This window comes from Gadus chalcogrammus, chromosome 4 (assembly GCF_026213295.1).
Source record: "Gadus chalcogrammus isolate NIFS_2021 chromosome 4, NIFS_Gcha_1.0, whole genome shotgun sequence".
NCBI classification, from domain to species: Eukaryota; Metazoa; Chordata; class Actinopteri; order Gadiformes; family Gadidae; genus Gadus; species Gadus chalcogrammus.
The window spans coordinates 9,170,521-9,188,576 of NC_079415.1; the positions used below are offsets into that span (position 1 = coordinate 9,170,521).

The window sequence follows — 18,056 nt, forward strand, 5'->3', positions numbered from 1 at the left end:
TTGAAAAATGTGGCAGGAAGGGTGGTACGCAATGGCACGTAGGATACAAAAAATGTATAGATAATTGAAAAAAGGTCTAAATATTGTTCAATAAATATAGTATTATGGCTTATAGTTATTATTTCCAAAATATCCATTGGTATCCATTGGTCGTTTGTGTTCAGGTGTGTCTGCTAAATAAACTGACTGCATGGGTGCAGCTTGTCTTTCCCCTGACCATGACCTTGAAGTAAGTAGTATTATTAAGGGGCGTTGGCCCTCTGCATCCGTATTTATTCATCGTTTGTTTTTACCATTTGCATATGTGTTGGTCCTGATGAAAATGGAAGACTACGTGAGTCAAAAGTTGGGAACCTCGTTTATGAAACGTAGAGCCGAGGCCACATGGTCGTCGTGGTCTTTACAATAGGGGCGTGGTCACACGTATTTTCCTCAATGGGCTCTGGTATTTTCAAAAGTCAAGGCGGGCTCAATCACCCAGAAGATCCTCCCCCTTTGGTTGTACAACAACGAGACACATGACACCACACGCGACACTTTTCACCAGGTTGACATTACACAAGCCGCTTGTCCCTCAGCCTCTTTTACCATGTGGGCATCACCTTTCTAGTCCGGGCCGTGAGCCACCTCACATTTCATGTGCCCCTCTTCCCACTTCGCTTCACTTTTCCTAAAGCATCTCGAGAAGTCGTCCGGGAGGTCATCATGTATTCCATCCAGGAGTGGCTCTCAGCAGTTGCCGCGGGGCTTTTTGCCCTGCATGTGCTGCAGAAACTGTTTTTTCCCTACTTCTGGAAGGATGTTACCTTTTTGTGGAAGATCATCACCTACGGCATAAAACTGGAGCTCTGCAAACTGACCTCCAAGGTGGTGACTGTGGTGGACACGTTCGTGGAACAGGCACAGCGTATCCCGGACAAAGCTTTCCTTATTTACGAGGGAGTGGTACACACGTACCGAGACATTGATGAGCGTAGTAACAGAGTGGCCAACGTGTTCCTGAAGCAGGGAACCTTGAAGAAGGGGGACTGCGTGGTGCTCCTCATGAACAACGAGCCCGACTTTGTCTCGGTGTGGTTCGGCCTGACCAAGGTGGGATGCGCCGTCGCCTTTCTGAACACAAACATCAAGTCAAAGTCGTTGCTGCATTGTTTCAACTGCTGTGGGGCCAAGACCCTTGTTGTTGGCGCAGGTAACACTCTTTCTTATATTTATGTATACCCCATTGTCTTGTTTAGTTTGCTGGACTATTATGACCCAGCAGCAATGACAATCCTTCCAAAGGAAACTGCCACTTGGGTTTCTTTTGTTCACAAGTGTATCAACACTGGAGCACTAGGGCGCTGTCAGAGATGGTTGGATAACAACTAGAGATCAAGCATGATAACATTGTCAACATTGAAGTTTACAGTAAAATGAATTTGCCTCCGATTATTATTATGACTAGTTGGGATTCCTGTTCTACTTAAATCGTTGTTCGGGCGACATAAAGCTCCTTACTGTAATATCAACCATTTACTTAAACTGTGCCTGAAATAGAAATCTAACATCAGCACTTAACAATAGGTTTACTTAACAGCTTAAACCGTAGGCTACTTAAACTGGATGCCCATCATAATAGAGAAACGTCTTTATCACTCGGTAGGCCAACATAAACATCTTACTAATTGAAACAAGTGACTGTTTAAACAACTAATACATTTTATTTTATAATCCTTGAACAAATATCTATTAGAGCAATTTGTAGAAGGTAAGTTTACATTCCCCATTAATTTAAAAGGGATCTGTTCAGCAGCTCTAACTTAATTGAACTTGAACGGCAGTCGACAAGTAATAAACTTTACTTGGTTGATCAAAAGCATCCAATATTAATGTGTGTTTGGCTTTTGGGCTTCAATAGATCTTCAATAGCAGAACGTCAACTGTAAGCAGTCAAAACTAGGCCACAAAATCTCATGTTCGGTCCAGTATGATCTATCCTATCCTAAGCCTTTTGCTAATTTCCCTTTTACTGTTGATGCATTATATGTTTAAACCACCCGTTTTATTTTTTTCTGTAGCACTTTGAGATTACTGAATGTACAGTGTGCTACAAATTAAATATATTATTATTATTATCTGCAAATCAACAAAAGTGATACCACATTTTCCAAAGAGCTTCATCCTACACCATTTTAAGAGATGCTGAAGTAGGGCTCCCGTTGTGTACACGCATGTCTCATTGAAAAAAGGGTTAGAAGAATTGCAATTGTAGCCTTTTATTATATTTTGTTTTGTATTTATTCCTGTTTTGTCTTGTTGCAAAAAGACTTGGAATTACGAAATTATAAAGTTCTAGTTAACATGTTAGGCTTAATCTGTAGTGGTTGTAGCCAGTTAAAGCTGTCGATCCATGTGTCATCCTTTCAACCCAGACCTGATAGAATGCCTGGAGGACATTCTACCCAGCCTGCGCGAGGATAACATTGATGTGTGGGTGATGAAGAGGGAGAATGGAGGCTGCACCCAAGTCCAAACCCTGCTAGACCAGATCGATTGTGCCTCGGACCGGCCCGTTCCAGCCAGCCTGCGTGCCGCCACCTCCCTCAAGACCCCCATCCTGTACATCTTCACCTCCGGGACCACCGGTGAGTCACACACACACACACACACACACACACACACACACACACACACACACACACACACACACACACACACACACACACACACACACACACACACACACACACACACACACACACACACACACACACACACACACACACACACACACAACCTACAGGTAGACTGAAGAAATGGGGTGTGAACCTTTCAACCTTTCCGTCAAACACCCTAACAACGAGACTATCCTTCTCCCCCATATTCTTTATTGAGTTATGTTGTTAGATGTTTTTAACACCTTACCATTCAACCTTTATTTAGTTTGTTTTGGTCATTTTGAAGCATGTAGTGTCAGCTGAGTATCTAGTGATGATAACAGAAATCATGAGGCTGTAGTTTGGTAAACAACAGAAGGATGTAGCAGTGGATCATCAATGAAAAGTATAAAGAGCAGCAGAAAGGAGAGATCGAAGCTTAAGATTAAGTCTTTTATCATACCTAACCAGAGCGGGAAGGTCCCCTGCATGAGCCTGTCTATCCCGATTACCACGACGCATTCAGTAGTAATGAGCTTGTGATTCAGACTTAAAGGCTCTCAAAAACACCAACCAGTAGTACATATGTATAGTACCAATGTTGATGATATTGCTACCGTTTGTTTCTTAATCCTTAAGGAAGCAGTGCACCACGCAACTGTCATGTATTTTGATGTGTGTCAAAATGCATGTTTAATAGCCATGTGTGTTTTCTTACTTGGCTAATAAACTGATTCAGATATCTTCAAATGGGTGCAAGAGGCTGGCCGACACACGATGGTTAGAGAGGAGGGTGTGTTCCCTTGCAAAACGAGGAAACACAACCAAGACACCGCCAGTGGAACTCCAGTGAACAACAGTGTTTTCCCCACTGCTACTAAATAGGTCAAACGCAGAGGAACAACTCCCCCCTCAGAGTATAACAGAGTTATTGATCGGGATCCTTAGTTGTTGTGAACAACCTTTCCCAGAGAAAAAAGTTTTAACCAAGAGGCTCATTAATTTGGCCAAGCTTGAACTCGGCCAAAGTTCATGCTTGGCCAAGCTTGAACTGTACATTTTGTAAAATGTAAATTTTATGAAACAGTTTGAATAAGTACATGGCCATGGGGCATGTCAAAGTCATTGCACCTGTTTTTATGTTTATTAACTTGATTGAAATCTCCCACAATGCCTCAGGGCTTCCCAAGGCTGCGGTGATCACCCACTTGCAGACGTTGAAGGCGGCTGCAGGCTTCTGGGCGTTTGGTGGAAGGGAAGATGACGTGGTGTACGTACCTCTCCCTCTGTACCACAGCGCCGCCTCCATGATCGGGATAGGAGGAACCCTGCAGCTGGGTAGGCGAACCCAGTCGAGTGCACTGTCTCTGTTTAGGCCTTCTTAATCACACTCCGGATCTCACAGCCCAGAGGGAAGAAACCTGAAGAGGCAACACAGAAGAGCCATCCCGTCTCCCAGGAGTGTTTAGGACTGCAATAGGGGCCAAATGGGACACATCTAATGATGGTATTATAAAGTTCAACAAAGGTTCAGTAAGCTTACGTTCTTGGAGAGGAGTACATTGGTATTAAGTTAAAGGTTTAGAAAGATAACGTGAGGTAGTCTGTTAATCTGGCACACTTAGTAGGTACTTTGTGATAATCAATGTGACAACATGTGACATTATCTACTTATTATGTAATAATGTTGTGAAACCGCATGTTACGTCGAATTGTGGTTAGCTTTAAGCTTTTCTAAAATGTAATTACATGTGACATGATGTTACAGGTAGTAACATGTAATTACAGTGACAAGGACACTTATGTAAAGTGTTTCAATTAAGCGTTTTCCAGGTATTGCCATGGCCCATATGTTAAGATAGTGCAACCATGAATGGCTAGAAAAAGCCCTATAGAAGTATACAACCTGTGATTGGTGCATCAGATTTAATAATTATCTGTAGTTTTTCGTCTAATTCAACATTGAAAATGTATCATTGCAATTACTAAGATTTCAAAAATTTTAGACAGATTAGACTAAATCAGTCCTGCATCAATTGGATATTTGCTCCTGCTCATTGTAAATTTGGCAAATCCACAAGCCTTTTCAACTGTACTTAGTCACTGAGTCGATTCTATTGAGAATATGTACACTGTGTGATCCTTAATCCTAAAACCCTAAGGTCCATGGCTGAAATCCCTAGCACTGAATCATGTGAATGGTCAATTGGCTTTTTGAAGGGGAACCTAGCCAATAATTCCAGAGCGGCTGGCCAACAGAGCTGTCCCTCTGTGTACATATTCACTTCAATTATCATCTTCATTAGTGGTTCTAACAGGAAGTGTTCGTCTGCACGTACGCCAAACAACCCAACCATACCCGTCTTCATTCTTTGACTGGCATTCTTTTAGAAAATAGCTTCATGTTCATCTATCTTTCTTTTCTGGCTGAAAATGAGCCAACTAAAAGTAAAGGTGATTTTCCCAGCAGTCCTTGATTGTCAACGATTAACCCACTGAACATGATGTCCTTTAAATATGGCGATCCCAAATACTCAGGTTAACCATTTCAAGCTACTGATTTAGACTTTGTATGTTGCATCATGCTATATTTGCACTGGATATACTGTATACTGATAGTGTGTACGTTTATCTATAAAGTTTACTAATTTATGGTGTCATTGTGGCATCCCTGTTGACACTATCCAAGTTAAGTTAATAAATGGAGTTCATGTTCCTGTTCATATTCATCTTTCTTTAGGTGCCACATGCATCTTGAAGAAGAAGTTCTCAGCCAGCAAATTCTGGAGTGACTGTAGGAAATATGACGTGACCATCTTCCAGTATATTGGCGAGCTCTGCCGGTACCTCTGCAACCAGCCTAAGGTACTGCCCGCTTTAACAATATCTCTATAGTTAGATGGTTTTTTATAGTTTCTAATCTTCAGGTCACATCCCACTCTCACACCTGTAAAAAAAGAACGAAAAAGGAACATTTTACTACACAAGACAAATGAGAACATTCTATCAAAGCCACTTTATTGCAATCTCTGACCATCGTGGATCTTCCCTCACGATTAAAAATTCCAATAACATTGTACAAAACCGTTTTCCGTGGTGGCAAGACAACTAGAGTCCTTGTATTGGCCTTCGTATCTAGCCTCCCACTGAAGACACACACACACACACACGCACACACACGCCACGCACACTCGCTGATCTCAAAGTCGCCTTTGTCCCCGTGTCCCCTTGGTTACCCTCTCACTGATTCAGAAGGCCTTAGAGGCTGGCCGGGCCACCGACCTCCCCGCTAATAGGGGAACCACCCGACGTATTAAAGATACTTGTGCGCACTTAAAGGGACAGTAACTCCCAAATACGAGTGCTCCCCTAATGTGCGCACTGAACTCTTGTCTAATGTGTCCAACGTTCAAAAACACTACGATGAGGCACCGGAGTGCCTACGCGATCTTGTACAAACGGTCTTTGTTTGTGCGTGCTCGTGTGAGCATCACTGTGAGAGCTAAATGACCCAGTGCAGTGTGTACTTTATGTTCTCCACTACAGCAGATGGGTAACCAGAAGGACACACTTCTTGTTTTCGGTGCAGTTTATTTGTGCAGCCCTTTATGGCTGTTATATATGGCATATTTGTTGACATATTTCTATTCCTTTTTAGAATACCTACCATCAAATCATAAACCGTGAACATGGGTGTGTGTGTGTGTGTGGGGGGGGGGGGGAGGGTATGTTTTGGTACCTACTGAAAGGCATCTTTGTTGAGACTCACTGTAGCCTTGTGGCTGTGTTCACACCCTTGTGTACGAGTGGCATTACACACACACACACACACACACACACACATGCTCTGAGGTAGCCCCAATGAAATACGCATTATCCATAGATTTATTATACTTATGGGATCTCTCTCTCTCTCTCTCTCTCTCTCTCTCTCTCTCTCTCTCTCTCTCTCTCTCTCTCTCTCTCTCTCTCTCTCTCTCTCTCTCTCTCTCTCTCTCTCTCTCTCTCTCTCTCTCTCTCTCTCTCTCTCTCTCTCTCTCTCTCTCTCTCTCTCTCTCTCTCTCTCTCTCTCTCTCTCTCAGGCCGAGGGCGAGAGGGCCCACAAGGTGCGGATGGGCGTGGGGAACGGGCTGCGGCCCGACGTGTGGCGGGACTTCCACGCCCGCTTCGGGGAGGTTCGCATGTGCGAGCTGTACGGCTCCACCGAGGGGAACCTCTGCTTCATGAACCACATCGGCAAGCTCGGAGTCGTGGGCCGCTCCAACTTCTTCTACAAGGTGAGGATACGGGACACCTGTCCAGGTGGTGTAGCTCAGTAACACCTGTTCAGGTTCACTTGGTACACCTGGACATCTTCACCTGTTAGGGTGGTACATCTCAGTAACACCTGTTCAGGTTCACTTGGTACACCTGGACATCTTCACCTGTCCAGGTGGTGTAGCTCAGTAACACCTGTTCAGGTTCACTTGGTACACCTGGACATCTTCACCTGTTAGGGTGGTATATCTCAGTAAAACCTGTTCAGGTGCATGTGTTTGGTGGCAACTGGAACACTTGGAAAGCCTCACCTGTTCAGGTGGTATTATTCAGGTGAATTTGTTTGGGTACACCTGGACATCTTTACCTGTTCGGGTGGTAAGTCTCAGTAACACCTGTTCAGTTACATGTTTTCTGGTACAGCTGGTCAGCTGGTACACCTGTTCAGGTACATCTCCCGTTACCCTCAGATATACCTGTCCCAAGTACACATGGACACCTCGTATAGCTCAAGTGTACCTGTTCGGGTCGACCTGCTTGTGAACACCTGGTCTGGTTAACCTGGACAGGTACACCTGTTACACGTGTTGAGATAGAGCTCTTGTACTCCTGTACAGGTACATCTCGGGTACTGTTCAGGACCCTTTTGCTACACTTGAACATGCATGAAAATGTCTGTTAGACCAAACACCAGTGTACTACTGATATTTTGATAGTTCGTAGAAGTTCACAAGGTCAGACATTTAAAGGTGGGAAAGAGGCAGGTTTTATTAATGAAATAAATATTTGTTTATTTAGAAACAGGTATACACACGGCCATACAGTGCGTCAGCCCTCTGTTCAGAACATCCAACCGAATTAATTCTCTCTCAAAGAGAAAATTGCTTTCACAAAAAAAAATATTAAGAATATATTAAGATTATTTTTTTCCATGCCAAATGAAGTATCCGATGGATGGAGTCTGAATTTAACTAACCATTTATGGACAACTAAAGATAGTGAATTGAGGGTTTCCTCTGCAGTAAACCCGACTTTTAAACTAGTTGAACAGGCTCAACCCCATGGTCAAAATCTTTTTGGAGTTAAGGTTGCCCATGTCGTCCATCAGCATTTTTCTGTCCCGGATGCAAGCCTTTGTAACTTGTACCTGTCTTCTTCACTCCCATTGCCTCATTCACTTCCATATGCAGAGTCCTTATATTATATCTAATGTTGATTCTAATAGTCGCTGAAAGACCAAGGTCTCATGCATTACTTACCACGACCATGAAGGTGAGGTTTGGCTGCTGCCAGCTTGACTGTTTCTATGCTGACCTTTTAATTTAAACTTTGAGAGGAAACGGTTACAATAAGGGTACATTTATTAACCCTTAAGTAACAGTAAATGCAGTAATAAGCATTATTGTATAGCATTAGCATAGGAGATTTGGTTAGGGTTAACCCTAACACTAATAAAAAAATAAAATAATAATAATTGTTTTAATGTGTAAATTACTACCTTAGTTAACATAACCAACATTAGCCTAGTGAAATCTCATTCAAAACAACTTTATTAATCCCTTTGGGGTCGATTTGTTACAACCCTTATTGTAAAGTGGTAGGCCTACCAGGCAAAGTGTTAAAACTCCATGACCTCTTTTCACTCCCCCCTCTCTCGCTTCCCTCCACTGGCTGAGGTCTCAGTCCTTGTATCTTTATAAGGCAAATGTGTTCTATTGCCCCAGAAGTCCCAGCAGACCTTGACCATGTCTTCACGTAACCTCAGTTCAAGCTGCACTTAGCCCTACATATCCCAGTCAGACAACATTGCCCAACAGGAGGTGAGCTCAATGTTCCCTCGGTGGGCGGTGTGTTGGGTTATCCCCAGTCCAGCATGCCTTCTTAGAACAGCTGCTGCACTAAACTCCCAGGTGCCCTTAATGCCCAATCCACAACAGCCAAGTCCACATGTGCAGTTAAGTCGACACATACAGTCTCTCTCTGTACCCATACACAAAGGGATCCAGTATATTTTACGGTACCAGCGCCATGACCATTCACTTGATACAAAATGGGTATTCAATTTAGATCACTCTTGCTTGAGATTGTTCGCCTTCCTATGAGCATTTCTTCTTATAATATAGTGCTGGTATGGTTTTGATCAAGTCTGGTAATTATGTGGTCACAATTCAGAGATCCAGGCTTTATCGATATGAGTTTTGCTATTTTTAATGTATGTTAAGCAGTTTATATTAGAAGCATTTCTTTATAATTAGCTTTATCTTGACATCCCAACAGGAATTAAAAATCAAACGCGCAAAAAAATGTAATTAAGCCAGTCCAAAAATTAAATTTGGGCCAAACTGAAGTGATTGGTTGGTTGGCTTACCTGTCAGTCTACCTACCTACCCGGCAGAATCTTACACAAGGCTAGACCAACATACTACTATTACACAAGGCTAGGCCGACATACTGCTATTACACAAGGCTAGGCAGACGTACTACTATTGCACAAGGCTAGGCCGACATACTACTATTACACAAGGCTAGGCCGACATACTGCTATTACACAAGGCTAGGCAGACGTACTACTATTGCACAAGGCTAGGCCGACATACTACTATTGCACAAGGCTAGGCAGACGTACTACTATTGCACAAGGCTAGGCCGACATACTACTATTGCACAAGGCTAGGCAGACATACTACTATTACACAAGGCTAGGCAGACGTACTACTAAAGCTAGCTAGCTAACCATGTGTTTTGGCGGAGGGGCTTTGGAGGGAGGCTGAAGGTAGGGGAGGGATTTCTTCAGCTGGATTCTTTCAAATCTCTAGCTTGATCTGTCCAGTTTCTCCAAATTGCTTACCCTTGCTTTGAATAAACATAACTGTTTAAAAATAAACAAATACAAATAATCTTAAATAATCACCACTAATAATTAAATTGAAAGGCTGGTTATTTATATAGTGAGGTTTGATGACCTGAACACAGATTAGTTAAGCTTATATACTTTGTCGTCGAAGCAGGCATTATCCAACCGCTCTGCTGACTTCTTGAGAAGCCACATAATCAGTGGAGTCAAAGTAGTAGTAGTATGTAAGTGTCTAGGTTTAATCTGTTAATTCAGCTTCTTTTTTTTTTTGTTTAACTGGCAGGACGGTTACACACACTCTCAAGAGTCCAAGGACAAGTTGTGCTTGGACGCTCAAAGTTCAATGTTCCACAAAGAAGCAAATATATGTAAACGCATATGTTTTGCATTATCTGTATTTATTTTCATCCTCTTTTAACTTTTAATTAGTTTGTCTTTATTTGCATTGAGTGTTTATAATACCGCTCTCATTTTAATTGTATTCCTGCTAAAGTGATACGAATCCCCCCTCCCCCACCGAAAAACATTATTTGCAATCAACATGGACCAATTCAAAGGCTCTAAAGACCGGTTGACTGTGGAAAATAAAGTGTGGAGCATTTTCTAATTATCCATTCCCCTGCCAAAGGCAATCTGAACATATTACTAACTAAATATTATTTAATTATTTTCCTATGCTTGCAGCTCCTTTTCAAGTACGATCTGGTGAAGTACGACATGGTGAGAGAGGAGCCTGTGAAGGATGCCCGCGGCTTTTGTCAGCGAGTAAAAAAGGGTAAAACGGCAGTCAAACAGTCAAAAAAATCTCAGTACAGGTGCACACATAATTCAATTCTGATTCAGGAGTCAAGCACACAATCAAGTCAAGTACATTATATTTGTATAACCCATAATCCCAGTGACAAAGTCTCAAAGGGCTTTACAAGGACTATATTTACGACACCCCCATAGCATTACATATATGGAACTGGAAACAAGTATTCCATACAGGATCAGTAACCTCACTGGTCATCTTCATCATCGGTAATGCTAATCTCTAACCAACCTCCATAAAATGTATCATTATTGTTCAATCTGTAAACTCTTATGTGGTAGTTCCTCCCCACCTAACCCCACCTAACGGTTGGTTATCAAACACCACCTAAGTGGCTTTTCTGGGCTCCTCCGACTCCCTGCACCGAGATGTTGTACTAATCTGGTTATTTGAGACTTGGCAAGCTGTTCCAAATTTAGCAGGGGATGACTGTCTGAGCTTCCCCTTTGTGTGTGTGTGTGTGTGTGTGTGTGTGTGTGTGTGTGTGTGTGTGTGTGTGTGTACGCGCGTGTGTGTGCGTGGTGATGGCTGGTTTATCTTGCGGGCCTTGATTGTCCAATGCACCGCACCACAGTGTGTGCAGGCTCACCCCTTCCCAGAGTCTCATCGGTCTTGACCCCGTGGACAACACGCCCACCTCTGCCAATCCAACACACATAATCACCGAGCCATAACACGGATCCATCTGTGTATGGATGGTTCTGGTCTTTCTGTTGTTCCTCCCCAGGCGAGACGGGGCTCTTGCTATCTAAGGTGAGCGCCGCCAGCCCCTTCTTCGGCTACGCCGGCAGCAAACAGCTGACTGAGAGACGGCTGCTGAGGAACGTGTTCTCCTCCGGGGACGCCTACTTCAACACCGGGGACCTGATGGCCGAGGACAAGGAGGACTTCATCTGCTTCAAAGACAGGGTCGGGGACACCTTTAGGTAACGCTTGAAACGTGAGCTGAGATCTTACACTGAATCCACACTTCGGCCGATCCCCGTGTGGTGGACAATCGGGTTGGCACCGAGAGACACGTCACAGGTCTTTGCAGGGCGGCCTGCCTTTGTTCTTCCACGTCATGTTTACAAGTACGCAAATCCAGAAAAGAACTGGGAAAACCGAATCAGCTCCATTGAAAATGATTTGGAGAAAACAACGTATCCATATAAAAAGGAAATCACTCAAATGTAAAGATGAACTTTTAGAGCGGTTACTAAAAACAACTGATGATAGTCTTTTTATTTCACAAGGTGTGTTCATTTCATTCTCGTGGCTGTATAGTGTGTTGTTAATCAAAACACTAGGCATGCTCCCCGATCGGCCAATCAGCTCAGACTGCATGTCTTCCGATACGCAGAGAAATGGGGGCGTGTAAGTAATTGGCTTAGAGACCCAAAACGTCCCCGATTTTTTTTTTGTCTCTAAACCTCAATGAACACATCGAACCACACAAAATACACATTGTAACTGCACACAATCTCAAACAACCTTTTAACATCACGTGGTGAGGTTTGTGCCAATTCCTGTCCCTAGTAGTACTGTGGTCGCCTGATAATGAAAGAACCCTTTCATACTGCGAACCCCTCGTCTGACCTGAGCTTATCGGGTCGTTTCAGGTGGAAGGGAGAGAATGTGGCCACGACCGAGGTGACGGAGACCCTGGGGCTGGTGGGGTTCATTCAGGAAGCCAACGTGTACGGGGTGGAGGTCCCAGGTGGGTGTGGATGGGTGGGTGGGTGGGTGGGTTGGTATCGATGGGTCGGGGTGTGTGTGTGTATGGGTCGGTGGATGAGTCAGGGTTGATTGGTCAACATGTGTGTACGTGCTATTTATTGCCACTAAATGTATTTATTGATGTACCAATATGAATGAAGATTCGAAATGTTAGAAATTAAAATGAAAATGTGTACATCCGGATTTATGTATTTTATTATAGTGCCTGGAGATATTTTTGCACATGTATATAAATATGCAGTGTTTTAGTTATGGGACAAGTCATGGGGAATGCTTCAATTCAATTTTAAATCTTTCACTTTCTGTCCTTCAGGCCACGAGGGAAGAGCCGGGATGGCTGCTGTCATTGTGAGGCTGGGCCACGAGTTTGACGGGAAGGCCTTATTCGAGCACGTTGTAACGGATCTGCCAGCTTACGCTCGACCTGTCTTCATAAGGATTCAGGTAAGACCTCGGCTGTAGAACCGGACATGACTCTGGACAGCCAACCCTAGCACTCTTCGTATAAATAAAATATATATGAACTATTCAAATGTACCTCGGAAATGTTACGATTAAGCTTGAAATTCGGATAAGCCCTCCCTTTATTCTTATTTGTTAAAGGTTAAAAAACGTTTACCAAGGCTCTGTTAACGGTCTTGATCTTTTCCTATGCCTTTTCCTAATTCCTAAATGTGGATCAATTCTATAATCACAATTGATCTGGATCTCTTGTTAAGTCATAGTCTGGATCTCTTGTTATGTCACAGATAGCCTCGATTTCTTGTTATTCGATAAGGCATGTGTTGGTTACGGCTGATCATTAAACGTGTTTGAGACTAATTAGAGAGGTAAAGCCTTGCTATAATACATTCTACACAGAAAACAAAACATTGAACCCTGAAGAAAATCCCATTTATGTTACCTGGACAATGACCACGAAGACAGGGTTTGTCAATCACCAACTGATCTCTATCTTTAACTGAGTTCTTGTTTGATGAGTTGAAACCAGATATTCAAACAGAGATTAACCGAAAACTCAACACGACTGACCAAACCATTCTCTTCAGCATTCTTCTCTCCTGGGTTGATTGACATTCCACTCATTTTTTTCACATTTCAGGAATTCATTGAAATCACCGGAACGTTTAAGCAGCAAAAGTTCCAACTGGTACAGAGCGGCTTCGACCCGTCCACCATCTCGGAGCCCCTCTATGTCGTGGACTATGTACAGAAGAGCTACGTCCCGCTCACAGACAATGTCTACCAGAGCATCTTGGCAGGGGAACAGAAGCTCTAGAGCCCTTGCTTTGGCTCAACCGTCTCCGTCGCCATGGGTTCCACAGAAGTAATGGAAACAAATTGTAAAATTCTTCACGACGAATGGCCATTGTGTTCTCCGCGGTACAAGCAACCTGACAATCACACTGACGTTAAGCGCATTGTTGTTTAACATCACGGACACCTCCGTTCTGCACTTAAGAATTATAACGCAACTATTTATACTGGTCCCATCCTTATTTTTTCGGAGGAAACCTGATGCCTCAGAATACTATATTTACCTGAATCCTAGTTGGAACCATGGAGATGATAGTCACAACAATATTCCTCTCTGTGACCATCAAGAATATCACATTTCTTATGGTCACACAGGAGGTTGAGGCATACATGCTAAAATGATATCAATAAAAAATGATATAGTGATTAAACATTAAACCTGGGATGCAACCCAACATTCTGCAGTTTTTTGCTCTATGTTGTGAAAACACTACTAATATTGAATGTAATTCATTAATAGTACGATATTAAATAAGTAAAGCTGTTGATCTCAGTTTCAGCCTTACATGGCAGACTTCAGTTAACTTGACAATGACGATGGAACAAAATAAGGATGAAGGAAGACATTAACTGTGTCTTAACTATTGTTGTTTGTTTGAACGATAGAACGATGGACAGAAAGCTCTGTCTTGTCTGTCGACCACCATGCCTAACCCCTCCACAAAGTGCAAGATATGTTACTTTGCACCTGAATGTTTGTCCAAGGTTGGTAGGCTCAACCGCATTGTAGCTATGCTGTCTATAGTCTGTGATACAAGAGCTGTCGTAAACCCGAAAGGACTAGGACTTTCATTGGTCAAGCAGAGGTGAAGTTTAGCTATTTTCGCTCACCACGAAAAAAAAAAAAAAGTGCATTTAAGATACAAATTAATTATGTCGGCAGGGGTACAGTTCAGCACAGTAGGAACACCGGTTTTGAAGATATAAGGCCTACGTTGAAGACTTCCCATCTTTAACACATTAGCACACATTAGCTTAAAGCTAAACTTGTGTATTCTTTAGACCAAATTGAAAAACGATAAGGTTTAGGAAATGTTTTTAATCCGAGAGTTGAATGTAATTAACAACTACACTGTGCAAGCCAGAAAACATTCACAGTAAACGCTATGCTTCTTATAGCATCACCACTCAGGACTAGCTTTTCTCGTTAATAATGCAATACTAAATATTTGATACAGTTTTCATAGTTTAAACCGTGAATACTGTTCTTTTTGGATCTTCTAATATTGAGAGGATTGTAATGATGCACTTGAATTACATTAAGACTGAAAGAACGTATTTAATTGAGAGTTCTATGTTTGGTTTGTCAGAGGGTAGCCTAATGGTGTGTCTATGTTGAATAAGCCATGTTGAGGGTGATAATGTGTACACAAATAAAGCATGATGATATGTAAAAAGTATGAAGGAATGGATAGCTCAACACTTGAAAATCGTATGTAAATCATATTTGGCTATCATTGTAAAAAGAATATCAATTTATTACACACGGTTTAAACACCATTTTGTAATTTCTTTGTGAGAATGTTTTGAAAAAACACTGTAATTTACTCTCAGAAGGTGACAATTAAAAACGTTATTTTTTTTAGTATAATATTTTAAACATCGTTTTTTCATTGTTATTATTATATTGCTACATTTCCACCTTGTCATATAATGTGAATGGTTTTGCTCGTTGCAGATATATATTGCTGGTAGGAGACTACTTTCTAAACTTTCCACTGACTGCTGCCTTATAAGGTGCGAGATGAAACAACCGCTCTACCGGTGCACTTCACCTTCCACCACGGGTTTCACAGACCACATTGATAGGAGACCGTGTTGGGTTTTAAAAGTAGGCCTAGACCTAAATCGTTTGCAGAACTGAAGGTGGATCGTTTTACCGGTAAAGTACTCAAAATACTATCATTCGTCCAAGGGGTTGGCACACGTCTGGCAACACTAAATGTCGAAATAAATAAATGTTAGTTCAAAAAAGTTAACGGTTTGTTGTAGTGAACTGTAGTCCTGTGTCGTCTAAAAGCTTTCTTACGGTTCCAGGGGACATATTATGAAAACAACACTTTTCCTGTGATTTGGGGTGCTGTTCTGGGTCCCTGGTGCTCCCACACGCATACAAACTTTGAAAACAATCTGTACATGCTTTTTTGAGTGAGATATGCATTTCTGAAAGAAGTACCCGCCTAACGAGTTACCAAAGGAGCGAGTCAGTTTCGGCGCCACCTCCTACGTAGGAAGGTCCGAGCCATAGAGAGAGAAGAGTTGCGACTCGTGATGTCGCCGGCGGCGAAGTCACGCCCCTTCTGGTAGAGCCCATGGGACCTTTGAGATCGAAAAATATGAATGGGTTTCAATGGAGAGAAAGTAATTATTTCCTGGTCCCTTTATATGCCCCGGATTTCACATATGTTGATTGTGGATTTAAATGATAATTTTTGGAAGGGGCGTGACTTCGCCACTCTATAGTTCCAAACACGCACTCTGCTCCCACTTCCCCACTCCCCTCCAATCAGAGCATAGCTAAGATTGTGTGGACCAGTGGACGAGCAGCTCAGGCGGTTGGAACTCGGCGGCAGCCCGGCAGCCCAGCTCTGGGAGTACAATCCCATTCTCTGCCAAACTAGCGCCGAGCTCCCCCCGGCGGAGCTTTGGGGAGGAGACGTGGAGGAGAAAGGGAATATACTCTCGGAGCTGAGCAGCCGGAAAGCTTCGGTGGAAGTTCAGCTCCCGGAGAACACCACCGGGGCTGCCGGACTGTCGCCGAAGCTTCGGCATCGGCCGCAGGGGCGGGGAGCTCGGCGGCAGTCCGGCAGCTCAGCTCCCGGAGTACAATCCCTTTCTTCTCCATGTCGCGGTTCATGGACTTCAGAGAGTCTAGGCCAAAGTTCCTTTGCCCCAATTCTACTCAACAATGGCCGAGATATCCCCCACTACGAGTCTTTACTTGTTGTGGAAGTACCAGAGACGTCAGACGCAGTCTTATGATTCATAATATCATCCGAGGCGCACATAGCTTTTGGCCATGATATTAGATATAGGAATATTATATAAATACCAATATATAATATTATTATTATTATTATATTATATTATATATAGATATAGAGCTCCAGAAGTCCGCAAACGGCCTTCTCCTCCATGCTGTGTTTCAGTCTGACAGCTCATTGGTCAATGGGCAGCAGCTAATTTGCATTAAAGCTACAGACACCAGAAACAGCGCATTCTGAAGGGACTGAAACAGAGGGGAATAGAATAGCGGTAGGCAAGATTATTTTTCCTAAAAGCGATTGCCAGCAAACAGCTGCAAAAACATGTTTTCTGGAACTCAAATACTATGTTTACTTGTTGGGAATCACCATGATATGTCTCCTTTAAGTGATGAGTAAGCCCTAGTGAGCTCCGGTGTGCCACCTACTGGCGTGAAAGGGGCCTTGCAGAGCAGGAAGCACCTTGAGTAACAGTATTATTCGACGTTTCTGAAGAGGGTCAGGTCACTGGTAGTCCCTACTTACCAGCAGCCATTCATGACATTACTCTCGGGCAAAATCTAAACTCGAAATTACTTTCATTAATAGATTTATTTGGATGAATTACAGAAAACCTGGAGAATTTAGATTGATTATGGCCTAATTAGAATACTACTTTTTAGTAGGCCTATGAGTTATAGTACATCAGAAGTAGTAGTAATGGTAGCAGTCAAGGTAGTAAAAAAAGAAGATCTGAACAATGACCCAAATGCAGACAGAAACTCAGGTAGCAGGTCAACAAAAATTATGGAAAAACACAACGCATGACACAAACACCAACATGTTTCAGAATGTTACATAATTAGGCTACATGTTATCATAATATTCTGATATAATTAATAGGAATATATCATACGGTCAACGGCCATCCCATATATTTCAATGTGAAAACAACACGTGAGTAAGGTTTTGTGGGCAAAACTCAATGAGATATGTCTCCCATGGACAGAGCAAAGTCTGTCGGCATGATTCGATGTGCCCACGTGAACACTGCCTGACTGGGATGGAGAATCCAAGGGGTCAATCTTGACAACATGTTCCTTGTTGAGAGAGAGGTTATTCCATACTGTGATAAATGATACGCTTTGAACATCATGTTATAATCCTTGAGTATATTTAATCCAATATTTATTGCCTTTTGGCAATTTTAGTAAAAGTAATTTGAGGTCGGAACAAAAATTAAGTAATTAACTAATTTCACGGGGGGGAAACCATCGAGTAATCAGTGATAAATGAGGGGCAACATGTGTTATTTATTTATTTATTTATTTATTTTTTGTTTTTAAAAAAAATGTATGATGACTATATGCTCTGTAAGGTGACCTTGGGTGTTTTGAAAGGCGCCTCTAAATTAAATTTATTATTATTATTATTATTATAAAATGCTAACTGGGGACACCTGGTGGAGGGAAAAGATACTACACATAGACACA

At 42.5% G+C, this 18,056-nt stretch overlaps 1 protein-coding gene across 1 annotated transcript; it reads left to right on the top strand.

The window, feature by feature from the left end:
- Positions 1–485: 485 nt before the first annotated feature.
- On the top strand, positions 486–15,569 carry slc27a6 (solute carrier family 27 member 6). The gene is made up of 10 exons (XM_056588500.1): positions 486–1,192; positions 2,415–2,627; positions 3,819–3,977; positions 5,380–5,504; positions 6,722–6,916; positions 10,435–10,525; positions 11,292–11,490; positions 12,166–12,263; positions 12,597–12,727; positions 13,386–15,569. The coding sequence occupies exons 1-10, from the start codon at positions 706–708 to the stop codon at positions 13,560–13,562; spliced, it is 1,875 nt and encodes a 624-aa protein (XP_056444475.1). The 5' UTR covers positions 486–705; the 3' UTR covers positions 13,563–15,569.
- Positions 15,570–18,056: the final 2,487 nt, after the last annotated feature.